Here is a 16,599-nt window from a genome sequence, read left to right as displayed (position 1 = left end):
TGGTTTCTTTGCAGCAATTCGACCATGAAGACCTGATTCACACATTCTCCTATAAACAGTTGATGTTGAGATGTGTCTGTTACTTGGACTCTGTAAAGCATTTATTTGGGCTGCCGTTTCTGAGTCTGGTAACTCTAATGAACTTATCTGCAGCAGTGGTAACTCTGGGTGGTCCATTTCTGTGGCGGTCCTCATGAGAGCCAGTTTCATCACAGCGCTTGATGGTTTTTGCGATTGAACTTGAAACTTTTCGAAGTTCTTGACATTTTCTGTATTGACTGACCTTCATGTCATAAAGAAATGAATGACTGTCATTTCTCTTTGCTTATTTCAGCTGTTCTTTCCATAATATGGACTTGGTCTTTAACCAAATAGGGCTATCTTCTGTAAAGACCCCCTACCTTGTCACAACACAACTGATTGGCTCAAACACATTAAGAAGGAAAGATATTCCACAAATTAACGTTTAAGTAGGCACACCTGTTAATTGAAATGGATTCCAGGTGACTACCTCATGAAGCTGGTTGAGAGAATGCCAAGAGGGTGCAAAGCTGTCATCAAGGCAAAGGGTGGCTATTTGAAGAATCTCAAATATAAAATGCATATGATTTGTTCAACACTGTTTTGGTTATTACATGATTCCATATGTATTATTTCATAGTTTATGTTGTCACTATGATTCGACAACGTAAAGAAAAACCCTTGAATGAGCAGGTGTTCTAAAACTTTTGACCGGTAGTGTAGGTATTCCTCTTGTCCAGATGGGATAGGGCAGTTTGCAGAGTGATTGAGATTGATCCTTGACTAGTCTGTCAAAGCTCCTCGTGATGACAGAGGTGAGTGATGCGGGGCCATTAGGTTCAGTTACCGTTGCCTTCGTGGGCCAAGGATGGCGTCAGGAAGCCTAGTGGTTAGAGTGTTGAACTAGTAACCGAAAGGTTGGAAGATCGAATCCCTGAGCTGACAAGGTAAAAATCTGTTGTTCTGACCCTGAACAAGGCAGAAAACCCACTGTTCCTAGGCCGTCATTGAAAATAAGAATTTGTTCTAATAACGTTTTTCTAAACCAATCAGTTCTCCACATTGATTCAACGTCATCACATAGGGTTGAAATGACGTGGAAACCACTTTGATTCAACCAGTTTTTGCCTCATGGGTAGCAATTCAGTGACACGACTTCTCTCTCACACTCTCTCTGTCTCTCTCAATCTCTCTCTCTCCAGAATTCAGCCCCTGTCTGAGGCCCTGGGGGATCTCTACAAGCAGTTCAACTCTCTAAAGGATGAGCTGGGAAGGCTCAGCTCGAAGTTCGACAGGATGGAGGGCTTCGTAGATGACCTGCAGGCTGGGAAACTCCCCCGGCCCCCTGTGTGGACCCCTTCTCAACGCCCCATACGGAGGGTCACTCCCCGGCCTCCGCTGAGGATTCCACTGAGGGCAGAGATGAGGGAACCGTTAAGAGGAGAGGTGAGGGCACCACCAAGGGCACAGATAAGGGTACAGATGAGGACTCCAGACCGAGAAAACAGCACGCGTTCAGGATCCACAGGGACTAGAGGAAGGAGGGTCCCTAGGCCTTAGTCAATGATTGACAGGTGTACTGTACAAACGATAAACATTAAACTCATCTAGTGTGGATGCTCACCAATGTTTTATACTTTATCATTATAGTTATCATTATAGCTATTGTCCTTAGTCTCAACTACATCACCACTCCTCTCTGAACCAGGTCAACACAGAATTGATGATAGTGTACTGTATCTCTGTTGTCAGTACAAAGCTAACTTTCAATAACATTATCATGTATGATTGATGACTTGTGTTGATGTGTGATGGACATAATGTAGTCTAGAAATGTTCTTATCATTGGATTCATCATCTCATATTATAATAAGTGTATCCATACACAATATGTCTGTGTGTAGTGTCTGTAAATACTAGTGGTGAAACGGTTCACAAAACTCACTGTTCGGTACGATACGGTACAGTGGTGTCACGGTTCGGTACAGTGGTGTCACGGTTCGGTACGATACGGTACAGTGGTGTCACGGTCCGGTACGATACGGTACAGTGGTGTCACGGTTCGGTACGATACGGTACAGTGGTGTCACGGTTCGGTACGATACGCTACAGTGGTGTCAAGGTTCGGTATGATACGCTACAGTGGTGTCACGGTTCGGTACGATACGGTACAGTGGTGTCACGGTTCGGTACGATACAGTGGTGTCACGGTTCGCTACGATACGGTACAGTGGTGTCACGGTTCGGTACGATACGCTACAGTGGTGTCACGGTTCGGTACGATACAGTACAGTGGTGTCACGGTTCGGTACGATACAGTACAGTGGTGTCACGGTTCGGTACGATACGGTACAGTGGTGTCACGGTTCGGTACGATACAGTACAGTGGTGTCACGGTTCGGTACGATACGATACAGTGGTGTCACGGTTCGGTACGATACAGTGGTGTCACGGTTCGGTACGATACAGTACAGTGGTGTCACGGTTCGGTACGATACAGTACAGTGGTGTCACGGTTCGGTACGATACGGTACAGTGGTGTCACGGTTCGGTACGATACAGTGGTGTCACGGTTCGGTACGATACAGTACAGTGGTGTCACGGTTCGGTACGATACGGTACAGTGGTGTCACGGTTCGGTACGATACAGTACAGTGGTGTCACGGTTCGGTACGATACAGTGGTGTCACGGTTCGGTACGGTACAGTGGTGTCACGGTTCGGTACGATACAGTGGTGTCACGGTTCGGTACGATACAGTGGTGTCACGGTTCGGTACGGTACAGTGGTGTCACGGTTCGGTACGATACGGTACAGTGGTGTCACGGTTCGCTACGATACAGTGGTGTCACGGTTCGGTTTCAATACAACAACAAAATAAATGCCTCAGAAACATGTGCTTTGTATTTAGATTTCCCCTGTATTATAATAGTAAACAGGGCAGCTTGAATTCCCAGGAGCAGATGGAAACGAAGGGACAACAAAAACCAGCAGTGCCCGTCTTGTCACATGAAATAAAATAGTCATTTAAAACAGAACTTCAACAACGGTGTGTAGTCCAGCAGCATACATCAACATTAAGTCACATAGCAGTGCCTTAAACACAATAGGACCACTTGAGGCTGGTAAAAAATAAGATTAGTCTATCTACATTATCTGCAGTGAGCACAGATCGACTTGCTGTGACAATGCCAGCCGCTGTGGAGAATACCCTCTTGCTAGGGACAGAGGTCCCAGACACAGCCAGGCAGCTGTGGAGAATACCCTCTTGCTAGCGACAGAGGTCCCAGGCACAGCCAGGTAGCACCTTGCTAACATGGCAATATGAGGGTATATTAACTCTTTGGTCTTCCACCATGTAAGTGGATCAGCATCCAAGGGAATACAGTCCACTTCCCTGTATGAGGTCACCTCCCCCTCTATGACCTTGACCTTTAACTTGGTTCCCTGCTCCTGGGTCGTGAACAAATCCTCAGAAAGCTCAGCCACGGCAGACTTGTTTTCTGGAGGAGAACCCCTGTCGCCTGCTGTCTCTGGAGAGGGGTTGGCTCCTGTGGCATCTGTGGCTTGACCCTGCAGAATTAAATTACATGAACATGTAATTACATTACATTAATCTCTCTGAAGTGGCTTTAAAAATATGATTTGTTGTTGGAAATATACATCAGATACTATTATGAAAATTACAATTATTACTTTATAATTAATTGTTAAATCACTAATGAATAAAATCATAGATGTTACATTAACAAAATAAATACAATACCTGTTGTATATTGGTCACCATCTCTGCTGTGAGTTCATTTCTCAGACGAGCAGCAGCATCAGGGACTTGAACTGGGGGTCCAAAGCGGTGCTCTTGTGTAAGAAGTCTTGGACACCAGGGTCAGCATGTCTAGGCTCCAGGTTAACTCTGATAGCAGTCTTCACATCCCTTACCGCGGGTTCACCTTCATCATGCCACCATTGATTCCAGGATCATTGTTGTCATCGGCAGGACCATGGAAACGGATGGGATGCTCTCAGTGCATATCAGTGTTGTGTTTTGAGAGGTTTTGCACCTCTGCAAGTCTTATGGCATTTTCAGACAAAGTCACAATATCTTTGACATTCTCCGTCACAGCTTGATCAGTCAGTGTAGAAAACACTGCAGCTTTCTGCTCAAGGTATCTCTCAACCCCGCTATGAACTTTGCTATCGCTGCGTTGATTTCTTTAGCCCTACCGGAGTCAGCTGGATATTGTTGCCCTGGCTCACCAATGCTTGCCATGTTGCTTCTTTGCATTTAGCCAGCTGCTAATTCCTTCATAAGCTAATTGCTGCTACGACGACCTCTCCGCTCTGTTCTCGCTGGAGTGAAATAACTAATGAGCTACGAGACGAAACAACTTTATTTTTTAAGCAAACTTTATTGCTATGGTATTTTCCCCACATTAATTTATACGCCATTGGTTTATTTTTTATAATGAAATATATAAATATATATTCCTAGCTATTATATATGATGAATGTATTGTTCGGCTCACAGTGCGTACCGGACCCCGTGCACCGTGGACCCTGTACCGAACGGTTCAATACGAATACACGTACCGTTTCACCCCTAGTAAATAGTGAAAATACAGAGTAAGGTACTACAGGACTACTTTACAAATATACTGTTGAAATACAACTCTTTCCTCTTTCTGCCTGCTGGAAAATATACTCATGAACAAGCCATGCCTCAATTATCTCAACTTGAAAATCCATCTTTATTATGTCTCCTCCCCTTCATCTACGCTGATTGAAGTTAATTTAACAGGTGACATCAATAAGACATCATAGCTTTCACCTGGATTCACCTGGTCAGTCTGTGTCATGGAAAGAGCAGATGTTCCTAATGATTTATTCCCTCAGTATACACTGTTGAAAAACATCTGTTTGAGCCACAAGGTGGCAGCATATTACAATATGTTTCTCTCTTCTCTTTCCACATGCTGGCATAAAATGGTATTGTACATCGTAGTAAGATGCAAGTTTAAAACACCTTTGAATATTGTAACTATATAATATGAATATATTGAATATATCGTGTTATTGTACTGTTGTTTTAATTCATCATACAGTGAAAGAGTACAAGCAAATATTGTACAGGAAATATTGCGATCCCCAATCACATGATTCTTTACAAATCAATAGTTTTATTCAGATATATATCGTTGTAATTAAAGAAGTACTTTCAGAATGGTCTAATAATTACGCAATAAGGTCCTGAGGGGGTGTGGTAAAATGCCGATATACCACAGCTAAGGGCTGTTCTTATTTACGACGAATTGCGGAGTGCCTGGATACAGCCCTTAGCCGTATTATATCGGCCATATACCACAAACCCCAGAGGTGCCTTATTGCGATTATAAACTGGTTACCAACGTAATTAAAGCAGTACATATAAATGTTTTGGTATGCGGTCTGATACAGTATACCACGGCTGTCAGCCAATCAGCATTCAGGGCTCGAATACCCCAGTTTATAAAACAATCATATCATACTAATGAAGGTTCTCAATAATGTGAAGTTGTAATATAAACTAAACTTGTGGTCCATCTCTGGTTATTCATTAACATTATAGTAAACCTGCCCTACATCCTGGATATCTAGATCAACTATTTCTGGATCTGGACTAAAGTCAGAGAGCAGGATGCTCTATTTGAGATCAGTTACATTCCCCCTCATTTAGAGCTGCTAACACTGATGCTCATCAACATGCTCTAATACAAACACTTGTTCTTTAGAATGTTCTTTATTGAATATCCACAATACAGCAAAGCTTTAACTATTCCTTTATTAATCATCTGCAAAACAACCCATTTCAAATATAACAAGTCCACTTATCATGTAGCCTATGATATCAGTGTGATGAGCTATTTATCTTTTATGGAACATAATGTAAATATGCAGGTTAAACATTTTAATGCGTTAACAATAACTTGAAAAGTGATGTAGAAAATGAAATGGACATTACAATGGTTCTCAGGCTATTCAGTGCTGCATTCAGACTTCTTGATGCCTTTCTCAGCGAACTTGGATCCCGCGGTGACTTTACATGAGAACACTTTGTCCTGGTTCCATTCTGACGTGTCAACGGTCAGACAGCTGCTGAGCTGGAACGTCTTGTCGGCTTGCGGCACCGGGCCACTCGTAGCGATGCCGCCGGTGACCGGATTCCCTCCAGCTGTCCAGCTGACATCTGCGTAGCCCATGGCCATCTGACTGGCCAGACACACCAGGGTGACTTTGCTGGACTTCAACTCATCGCTGGACGGAGGGAGGATGGTCAAGACAGGCGGAGGGAGGGTAGAGTCTGGACCAATGGAATGAGCAGAATAAATATTACGCAAAATAATTGGATAAATTAGTAGAATGAAACGGGGTTGTGTGATAATACTGTAGAATAAAAAATACAACGTTTTCTCAAAGGCTACAAACAATTAACATTCTGGCCTCATAAATGAAAAGGCACTAAAACCATGTAATTCTATCGTTACATGTTACTCACAAGTCTCTGTTTGTACCTGGTCTTAGTTTTAAACTTCCTAAGTAACTCTCCATAAGTGACTTTTCAGAGGTGAAGCAGATTTCTGTACAAGTGGATAATGAGTTCAGATCTCTACGTTTAAACATAATCAGATGTGATTTCTGTACAAGTGCATAATGAGTTCAGATCTCTACGTTTAAACATAATCAGATGTGATTTCTGTACAAGTGGATAATGAGTTCAGATCTCTACGTTTAAACATAATCAGATGTGATTTCTGTACAAGTGGATAATGAGTTCAGATCTCTACGTTTAAACATAATCAGATGTGATTTCTGTACAAGTGGATAATGAGTTCAGATCTCTATGTTTAAACATAATCAGATGTGATTTCTGTACAAGTGGATAATGAGTTCAGATCTCTACGTTTAAACATAATCAGATGTGATTTCTGTACAAGTGGATAATGAGTTCAGATCTCTACGTTTAAACATAATCAGATGTGATTTCTGTACAAGTGGATAATGAGTTCAGATCTCTATGTTTAAACATAGTCAGATGTGATTTCTGTACAAGTGGATAATGAGTTCAGATCTCTATGTTTAAACATAATCAGATGTGATTTCTGTACAAGTGGATAATGAGTTCAGATCTCTATGTTTAAACATAATCAGATGTGATTTCTGTACAAGTGCATAATGAGTTCAGATCTCTATGTTTAAACATAATCAGATGTGATTTCTGTACAAGTGCATAATGAGTTCAGATCTCTACGTTTAAACATAATCAGATGTGATTTCTGTACAAGTGCATAATGAGTTCAGATCTCTATGTTTAAACATAGTCAGATGTGATTTCTGTACAAGTGGATAATGAGTTCAGATCTCTATGTTTAAACATAGTCAGATGTGCTGAATGAGGGATACAATCAAACATATATCCTACTACTAGTCACCCAGGAAACAGAGTTACCAACTGTAATGTAGTAGCCTGCAATGTAATGAATCATGTAGCAACATTGTGTAACTACCATATACATGGTTTTATCATTATTTAATATAACGTAAAGGTTGATACAACTTTATGTAGCATTCACATTCAAATCTACCTCTGAGTAAATAGATGATTATTGTATGAGACATTATAAATGAGTATTGTTGTCAAGTGACAGCAGTAACCTACATGGTCAAATAGTCCATCATGTGTTTTAAGTTTAAATGAGAAATCAACAACTACAGATATACTGTAGGCTATGAAGATGTCACAGGGTGTCCATGACTCTTGATAATCAGTCCACAAAGTAGGTTAATTACACTAAATAAATATGAAAGAAGAATATAATGTTCAATATGTAACTCTATTAACTATTACGTTTTACAAAAAACCTTGAAAACAAAACACATCAGGTTAAATAAAGGGAACTCACCAGTAACAATGAGCTTGGTTCCTTGTCCGAATACCACAGTGATTCAGTTTGTATACACAGCCGTACAATAACCTCCCCACTCTCTACTGAGAGGACAGGAACTGAACCATCCCATTCAGACAGAGCTTCACTCTCTCTACTGAGAGGACAGGAACTGAACCATCCCATTCAGACAGAGCTTCACTCTCTCTACTGAGAGGACAGGAACTGAACCATCCCATTCAGACAGAGCTTCACTCTCTCTACTGAGAGGACAGGAACTGAACCATCCCATTCAGACAGAGCTTCACTCTCTCTACTGAGAGGACAGGAACTGAAACATCCCATTCAGACAGAGCTTCACTCTCTCTACTGAGAGGACAGGAACTGAAACATCCCATTCAGACAGAGCTTCACTCTCTCTACTGAGAGAACAGGAACTGAAACATCCCATTCAGACAGAGCTTCACTCTCTCTACCGAGAGGACAGGAACTGAAACATCCCATTCAGACAGAGCTTCACTCTCTCTACCGAGAGGACAGGAACTGAAACATCCCATTCAGACAGAGCTTCACTCTCTCTACTGAGCGGACAGGAACTGAAACATCCCATTCAGACAGAGCTTCACTCTCTCTACTGAGAGGACAGGAACTGAAACATCCCATAAAGACAGAGCTTCACTCTCTACTGAGAGGACAGGAATTGAAACATCCCATTCAGACAGAGCTTCACCCTCTCTACTGAGAGGACAGGAACTGAAACATCCCATTCAGACAGAGCTTCACTCTCTCTACTGAGAGGACAGGAACTGAACCATCCCATTAAGACAGGGCTTCACTCTCTCTACTGAGAGGACAGGAACTGAACCATCCCATTCAGACAGAGCTTCACTCTCTCTACTGAGAGGACAGGAACTGAACCATCCCATTAAGACAGGGCTTCACTCTCTCTACTGAGAGGACAGGAACTGAAACATCCCATTAAGACAGGGCTTCACTCTCTCTACTGAGAGGACAGGAACTGAACCATCCCATTCAGACAGAGCTTCACTCTCTCTACTGAGAGGACAGGAACTGAACCATCCCATTCAGACAGAGCTTCACTCTCTCTACTGAGAGGACAGGAACTGAACCATCCCATTCAGACAGAGCTTCACTCTCTCTACTGAGAGGACAGGAACTGAACCATCCCATTCAGACAGAGCTTCACTCTCTCTACTGAGAGGACAGGAACTGAACCATCCCATTCAGACAGAGCTTCACTCTCTCTACTGAGAGGACAGGAACTGAAACATCCCATTCAGACAGAGCTTCACTCTCTCTACTGAGAGGACAGGAACTGAAACATCCATTCAGACAGAGCTTCACTCCGTCTACTGAGATGACAGGAACTGAACCATCCCATTCAGACAGAGCTTCACTCTCTCTACTGAGAGGACAGGAACTGAACCATCCCATTCAGACAGAGCTTCACTCTCTCTACTGAGAGGACAGGTACTGAAACATCCCATTCAGACAGAGCTTCACTCTCACTACAAACATCTCAGGCTTTTCTAGAGTTTCTCTCTATGAAGTAACAGTATACAGAATAGCATCATATTCTGCTGTTGGTGTCTGGTCCTTTTGAAGTTAAAGCTCTAACCATACGATGCAGTGTTGACTTGATGATGATGTTGATGATGATGATGATGATGTTGATGATGATGATGATGATGATGATGATGATGATGATGATGACGATGATGATGATGATGATGATTTTGATGATGATGATGGCGATGATGATGTTCAGACAATGTCTTCGAATTATCCTTTATCTCATTGTAATCAAAATTCACTGATTCACGTGAACTGACACGTCTGATTAAAGGCTTGTCCCTCTCAGTCAAAAAGCAGAAGTGTTGCAGTCAGAGGTTTTTGTCATTGTGTACATCACTGTGATACGAACTCTTCAGCAGAATCTGAATGTGTCTGACAGTGCTGAGTCTCCTGCCTCTACCTGTTTAATGATGAACTGATAATCTAAGTCTGAGGTGGATTCAGAACCGACTAGAGGAGAAACCTGGCCCATAATACTCAGAAGAACTGTCACCGTAGATAAAGCTCAGAACATACTGAGGAACCCCACCAGGAACCTGTTTATACCAATGGACATAGTTTCTATCAAATCTGCCAATGTTACAGTCCATAGTGACCTCTTCTCCTGTGGTTTTGGTCTGGACAGATGGCTTCTGGGTCAACACAATGACACCATGAACACCTGTTGACACATCACAATCAGCATGTGTCTATATTCAGAACATCTGAAAGCAGAAGTGAGTGTGTTTGGTGAGGAGGTTTTTGTCATGGTGTATATCACTGTGATACGTGCACTTTAACAGACTTGTCCCATGTATGACAGTAATACACTGCTGAGTCTGTCTCCTCCACATTACTGATTATAAACTGATAATCCTTATCAGATGTAAAATCAGCATGTCATAATATGTATAATAATAACATAGTAATGTAATCTGGACCTGATGGTGGGGTTCTGAACTAACAGTACATCACTAAATGACTGTTGATGTAATATGTCTCTACTGTAAACCAGGGGACTGACTATCATGGAGGTTCTGATACATGGAGTCTTCTGTTAGGACTGAACCTTCTGGAATATCACTTTATCATTCATGCTTTGTGACAACTAGGTGTAATTGTTAATGACAACATTCTAGTAAATGTGTGAAGGGTTTTGTGTAAAACACAAGCATGGAATGTTCTCCTACTGCAGACACACTGGTTCAGGATGACTTGACATTCAGTTAGTGTCTATATTCAGAACATCTGAAAGCAGAAGTGAGTGTGTTTGGTGAGGAGGTTTTTGTCATGGTGTATATCACTGTGATACGTGCACTTTAACAGAGTCGTCCCATGTATGACAGTAATACACTGCTGAGTCTGTCTCCTCCACATTACTGATTATAAACTGATAATCCTTATCAGACGTGGCTTTAGATGTGAAACGATCAGAGGAGAAACCAGATCCATATTCATTAGGAGAGTCGAGTGTATAGTGATACCTTAACACATACTGAGGAGCTCCTCCTGGAACCTGTTTATACCAGTTTACAACATAACTTTCATCTATGGTGATGTCACAGTGAAAAGTAGCAGTCCCCTTTGTACTGACAGTCAGTACTGAAGGTGTCTGTGTCACTGCTTTCTGGCAACTGACATCTGTGGGAATTAAGCGCACAATTTAAGACATTAAATCATAAATTAATGTTAAACTGGTATACCATTTTGGGGATTCAGATTGAACATAGAGTAAATTCCTTACATGTTAGAGCAGTGAAGAGAGTGCAGAGTGTCCCCAGCATGTTGTCAGTGTGTGGTGTGAACGGCCCTTACTGTCCAGCTGAGAGATGAGCAGGGTTGGAGTGTGAGGAGAGGAGAGGCTGCAGGACCCACCTATAAGGAGACAGACAGGGAGGACCAGAGGGAGGGGCCTCTATCACCAGCTTCTCTCATTGCTCTACATGAGATCCTGTCTTCTTCACTGACTCATATTCTACCTCCATCAAATCATAACTGGAGTTTAATATCCTATACTAGTTCTGCACAGGACCAACATAATGATGAGTTACTCAGGATGTGTCCCAAATGTCTCCCTATTCCCTTGGTAGTGTACTACTGTTGACCAGAACCAAATGGGCCCTTAAGAAGAGTGCACCATAAAGGGAATATAATGCCTTTCGGGACACACCCTCAGTTTCAGTCCACCCCCCCACCCCTCCCCCCACACAGTTCTGAGAGGAGATAAAATAACCTCTACATTTACATTAAGCTATGAATAAGGAGAGGAGGGGAAGCAGGTGTGTCCTGGGGGAGAAAGGGAGCAACGCATCACTGCCTGTAACTCAGTGTCAGAACTAGAACACGTCCCTGGTGATTGACTCTGTTAACTAGAGATAGTAGACATGAAACTATCAATTTTTTCTAGGGTGGGACAGAAGGATGGCCCCGCGAGACTAGATGGGACTGAAATCAGTGGTCTGACTAGCGCCACTATGCTTTCTTTAATGTTGGTATATCCTGAGTCATTATTGGTGGTACTTTGTCCTCCTCTGGTGGACGTTAACAGAACTGCAGCCTCTATTCTGATCACTGATGCAGAATGTGAAACACCGTAGCATGACGCTGCGCGACACTGAGTGTACAAAACATTAAGAACACCTTCCTAATATTGAGTTGAATCTTACAAGGTCATAGTTTAATGCTGAAAGACTAAGTGAAAGTCAGACCTATACAGTAGATATTAATGCTGAAATGATACTGAGTCAAACATGTAATGTTAATAACAGAGAACAGTTTAAACCATGTAATAATGGCAGCTTCAAACTAAACATTGGCCTGTCATTCCTGCATCCTAAGGTAAAATAGAGGTCAGCGTTCTAGTCTGAAATACTTGAATGCTTCTCTCTCTCTCTCTCTCTCTCTCTCTCCGCCTAGCATTCTGGGTCGTTCCACCAATTCGGTGCCTATTGAAAAGTGTAACTTGGTAAAGCATTTCTTCTATTTTGTCACAAATAGCACATATTCGCCTTCATAAACAACGTGTTTTTCCATCTCAAGAGGTTAAATATAGAAAGTAATATAACAAATGCCTATTAAGTGTCAAATAAAGTAACAGGGTTGATGATTTCTTCTTAAATAAGCCATGAATCCCCTTGTGACAGGTAGAGAGTGGAAGCTTGTTGTGTGCAGAAAGGAGTAGGAATTGAATGCAAACTTCAAAATGTTGTATTTATTGTAAAAACATTTATATCTTGTTGTTGGAGGAAATTATAGATGAAATGATTAATTATGTATACATTTAAATTAGAACCATTCATTTTAATACTATTATGTTGTGGTATGAAATGTATGGGTTTTTGGTTAAACTAGGACTGAAAATGTAGGTAAAACGAATGAATTGTCTGTACCTTGCGGGTTTAAGGGAGAAGGAGGGTATATCTCTTTAGACAGATAAGAATGTTCTTTGATGTTCCATTAGTGGAGAAGAGTATATCTCTTTAGACAGATAAGAATGTTCTTTGATGTTCCATTAGTGGAGAAGAGTATATCTCTTTAGACAGATTGGAATGTTTGCTTTATGAGGGGAGTAGGAGACAATCTCCAGACCTGAAGACACTGCGCTATTGTGTGGATCGGAGAAAGTGTGAGAACTGATGACATCATTTTTATCTTCTCTTTAAAATGTAATGTTCTTTGTATTTTGGGCCAGTACTCATTAAGAATAAATGCTGAACTTGTTTTTAAGACTGGTCTCTTGCTATTTCATGCAAATGATAATCCTACAAATTATTATGAAATAGATAGAGTGTGAATTTGGTTTTGGCTACAAAACATATAGGAATTTAGAATTCCTCTAACACTTATCTACATAATACTGCTCAGCTTTCCACCACAAAATTTCCAAGAAGAGTAGAACCAGCTCACCTGCTTTTGCAATATGATTTGCCTATTAGATGTTCAATGTTTCTTTTGAAAAATCGATTTAAAAAGGAATAGTTTCCCCATATTAAGTAAAGGCAGACTCAGCAAAATGATGTTGCCACGAGCAGCACCGGAGATATTGAGATGGGCGAGATGCAACACTTCACTCTCACACACAGTATCTGCGCATGTGCACGGATACACTTCACACTGTGTACAGCATGGTAGCCAGGGCATCAAAAGAGCGGAGAGGTTGAGATTTGCTCTTCAACGCTCTTAGATGTTGTGAGAATTGACCCACTAAGCTGTTTACTTTCTGTATCTACATCATATCGCTGAGTCTACCTTTAAAACGAGAGTTCAGCTCACTGTGGCACCTTCTAGCAACAGGGAGGGGAGCGGGAGCAGGTGTGACAGTACCCCCCCTCCCCTCTCTAGGGGCGCCACTCGGCGTAGCACCTGGGCGATTCTGACAGGCCGGCCGAGGAACGGGCACTGGGCAAGCCGGCTGGGCGTAAATGATGGTGGCAGGAGTGCCTAATGCTGGAGAGCCTGGCACCTTCTAGCACCAGGGAGGGGAGCGGGAGCAGGTCACAGAGTTGACCTTAAAAATGGGGGACAGATGTAAATGAATCACTAATCACATAAATAATTAAAGGGGAAACCTAGTCAGTTGTTTGTCAAAGCAACAAAATAACTAAGGCTTGACAATGATGTTGAAACTTAAAGACATTTGTGGATTAAGTGTTAAAATCTCAGAGGAACATGTCAAAGTGCTGCATTTTGGCAGTTTAGCACGTCTTTATTCCGATAAAAAATCTGATTTATTGAATTTTCCATGTGGTCTATATTAAAGGGCACTTCATTTAATATAACAGGCTTTTAAAATTCGATATTGGTGCACAATTTCACCTTAAAATATAAAAGGAATCTCTTGGTGGAACGACTCATCTTTTCCTTTCTGTTCCTGCTTCTTGTCTCCAAGGATTCCTCTTTCCACTACACATCCCTCCGTCCTCCATCCCCTCTGCAACTTCACTCCATCTTATCTTTACACCACTGGGTTGGGAGGCCATCAGCTCATTATCTTTACACCACTGGGCTGGGAGGCCATCAGCTCATTATCTTTACACCACTGGGCTGGGAGGCCATCAGCTCATTATCTTTACACCACTGGGCTGGGAGGCCATCAGCTCATTATCTTTACACCACTGGGCTGGGAGGCCATCAGCTCATTATCTTTACACCACTGGGCTGGGAGGCCATCAGCTCATTATCTTTACACCACTGGGCTGGGAGGCCAACAGCTCATTATCTTTATACCACTGGGCTGGGAGGCCAACAGCTCATTATCTTTACACCACTGGGCTGGGAGGCCATCAGCTCATTATCTTTACACCACTGGGCTGGGAGGCCAACAGCTCATTATCTTTACACCACTGGGCTGGGAGGCCTTCAGCTCATTATCTTTACACCACTGGGCTGGGAGGCCATCAGCTCATTATCTTTACACCACTGGGCTGGGAGGCCATCAGCTCATTATCTTTATACCACTGGGCTGGGAGGCCAACAGCTCATTATCTTTACACCACTGGGCTGGGAGGCCATCAGATCATTATCTTTACACCACTGGGCTGGGAGGCCATCAGCTCATTATCTTTACACCACTGGGTTGGGAGGCCATCCGCTCATTATCTTTACACCACTGGGCTGGGAGGCCATCAGCTCATTATCTTTACACCACTGGGCTGGGAGGCCATCAGCTCATTATCTTTACACCGCTGGGCTGGGAGGCCATCAGCTCATTATCTTTACACCACTGGGCTGGGAGGCCATCTGCTCATTATCTTTACACCACTGGGCTGGGAGGCCATCAGCTCATTATCTTTACACCACTGGGTTGGGAGGCCATCAGCTCATTATCTTTACACCACTGGGCTGGGAGGCCATCAGCTCATTATCTTTACACCACTGGGCTGGGAGGCCATCAGCTCATTATCTTTACACCACTGGGTTGGGAGGCCATCAGCTCATTATCTTTACACCGCTGGGCTGGGAGGCCTTCAGCTCATTATCTTTATACCACTGGGCTGGGGGGCCATCAGCTCATTATCTATACACCACTGGGTTGGGAGGCCATCAGCTCATTATGTTTCCCGTAGCGTGTGGCTGCGTTCCCTCGGGACCCTGGGATCTAGATGCTCCTGGAGAAACTTATCAGGGTTGGTGGATTCCCTGACAGGGACCTTCTTGGCTGAACTTGCAGTAACTCAAAGCTTCATTGAGTCCTGCCACAAGTGTGAGGCACTCTGCTCCTTTGGGACCTGTTCCAAAGCAGTCAACTGGGTTGGGTCAAGTTTCACCAATTCATTGCAGAAGAACAGGCATTTCCAGCAGTTGTAATTGACATGCTCTCCATGTGGCTAGGAAAGAGTAGAGAATCTATATTAAGGTATTATATGAAGTTAGAAAGCATTGAACAGAAGAGACACACATCAGTTCAAATACATTAAAGTGGTAAGGCCATAAATAAATATTCCTTTCAGTCCAATTCTACCTGGGATGCTACTGGCTGTGATATTATTGTCGGTTCAGATTAACACTTATAGAGCAGACTCCCCACAGGCAGATTCAGGTGTCTCAGGCTCCGATTCAATTCCTCCTTTGAGTGGAATGCAGGCGTGGGAGGCAGGGGTGGGAGGCAGGGGTGGGAGGCAGGGGTGGGAGGCAGGGGTGGGAGACAGGGGTGGGAGGCAGGGGTGGGAGACAGGCATGGGAGGCAGGGGTGGGAGGCAGGGGTGGGAGGCAGGGGTGGGAGACAGGCGTTGGAGGCAGGGGTGGGAGACATGGGTGGGTGACAAGCGTGGGAGACAGGGGTGGGAGACAGGGGTGGGAAGCAGGGGTGGGAGACAGGGGTGGGAGACAGGGGTGGGAGACAGGGGTGGGAGGCAGGGGTGGGAGGCAGGGGTGGGAGACAGGCGTGGGAGGCAGGGGTGGGAGACAGGGGTGGGAGACAGGCGTGGGAGACAGGGGTGGGAAGCAGGGGTGGGAGACAGGGGTGGGAGACAGGGGTGGGAGGCAGGGGTGGGAGACAGGGGTGGGAGACAGGGGTGGGAGGCAGGGGTGGGAGACAGGCGTGGGAGACAGGGGTGATTGACTCTGTTAACTAGAGATAGTAGACA

At 43.4% G+C, this 16,599-nt stretch overlaps 1 protein-coding gene across 2 annotated transcripts; it reads right to left on the bottom strand.

The window, feature by feature from the left end:
• Positions 1–2,891: 2,891 nt before the first annotated feature.
• Positions 2,892–11,391, bottom strand: LOC116359950 (immunoglobulin lambda-1 light chain-like). 2 transcript variants are annotated; one of them, XM_031814111.1, is made up of 4 exons: positions 11,259–11,391; positions 10,827–11,155; positions 7,958–7,991; positions 5,778–6,357 (listed from the first exon to the last, which is right to left on the bottom strand). In XM_031814111.1, the coding sequence occupies exons 1-4, from the start codon at positions 11,296–11,298 to the stop codon at positions 6,032–6,034; spliced, it is 729 nt and encodes a 242-aa protein (XP_031669971.1). In that variant the 5' UTR covers positions 11,299–11,391; the 3' UTR covers positions 5,778–6,031. The 2 variants fall into 2 exon arrangements, 1 of the variants encoding a protein (XP_031669971.1); XR_004206830.1 differs by lacking the exons at positions 10,827–11,155; positions 11,259–11,391 and adding an exon at positions 2,892–3,593 and having other exon boundaries at positions 3,787–6,357; positions 7,958–8,257.
• Positions 11,392–16,599: the final 5,208 nt, after the last annotated feature.

This window comes from Oncorhynchus kisutch, unplaced genomic scaffold (assembly GCF_002021735.2).
Source record: "Oncorhynchus kisutch isolate 150728-3 unplaced genomic scaffold, Okis_V2 Okis06b-Okis10b_hom, whole genome shotgun sequence".
NCBI lineage: Eukaryota > Metazoa > Chordata > Actinopteri > Salmoniformes > Salmonidae > Oncorhynchus > Oncorhynchus kisutch.
This window is presented reverse-complemented; position numbering and strand designations above follow the sequence as displayed.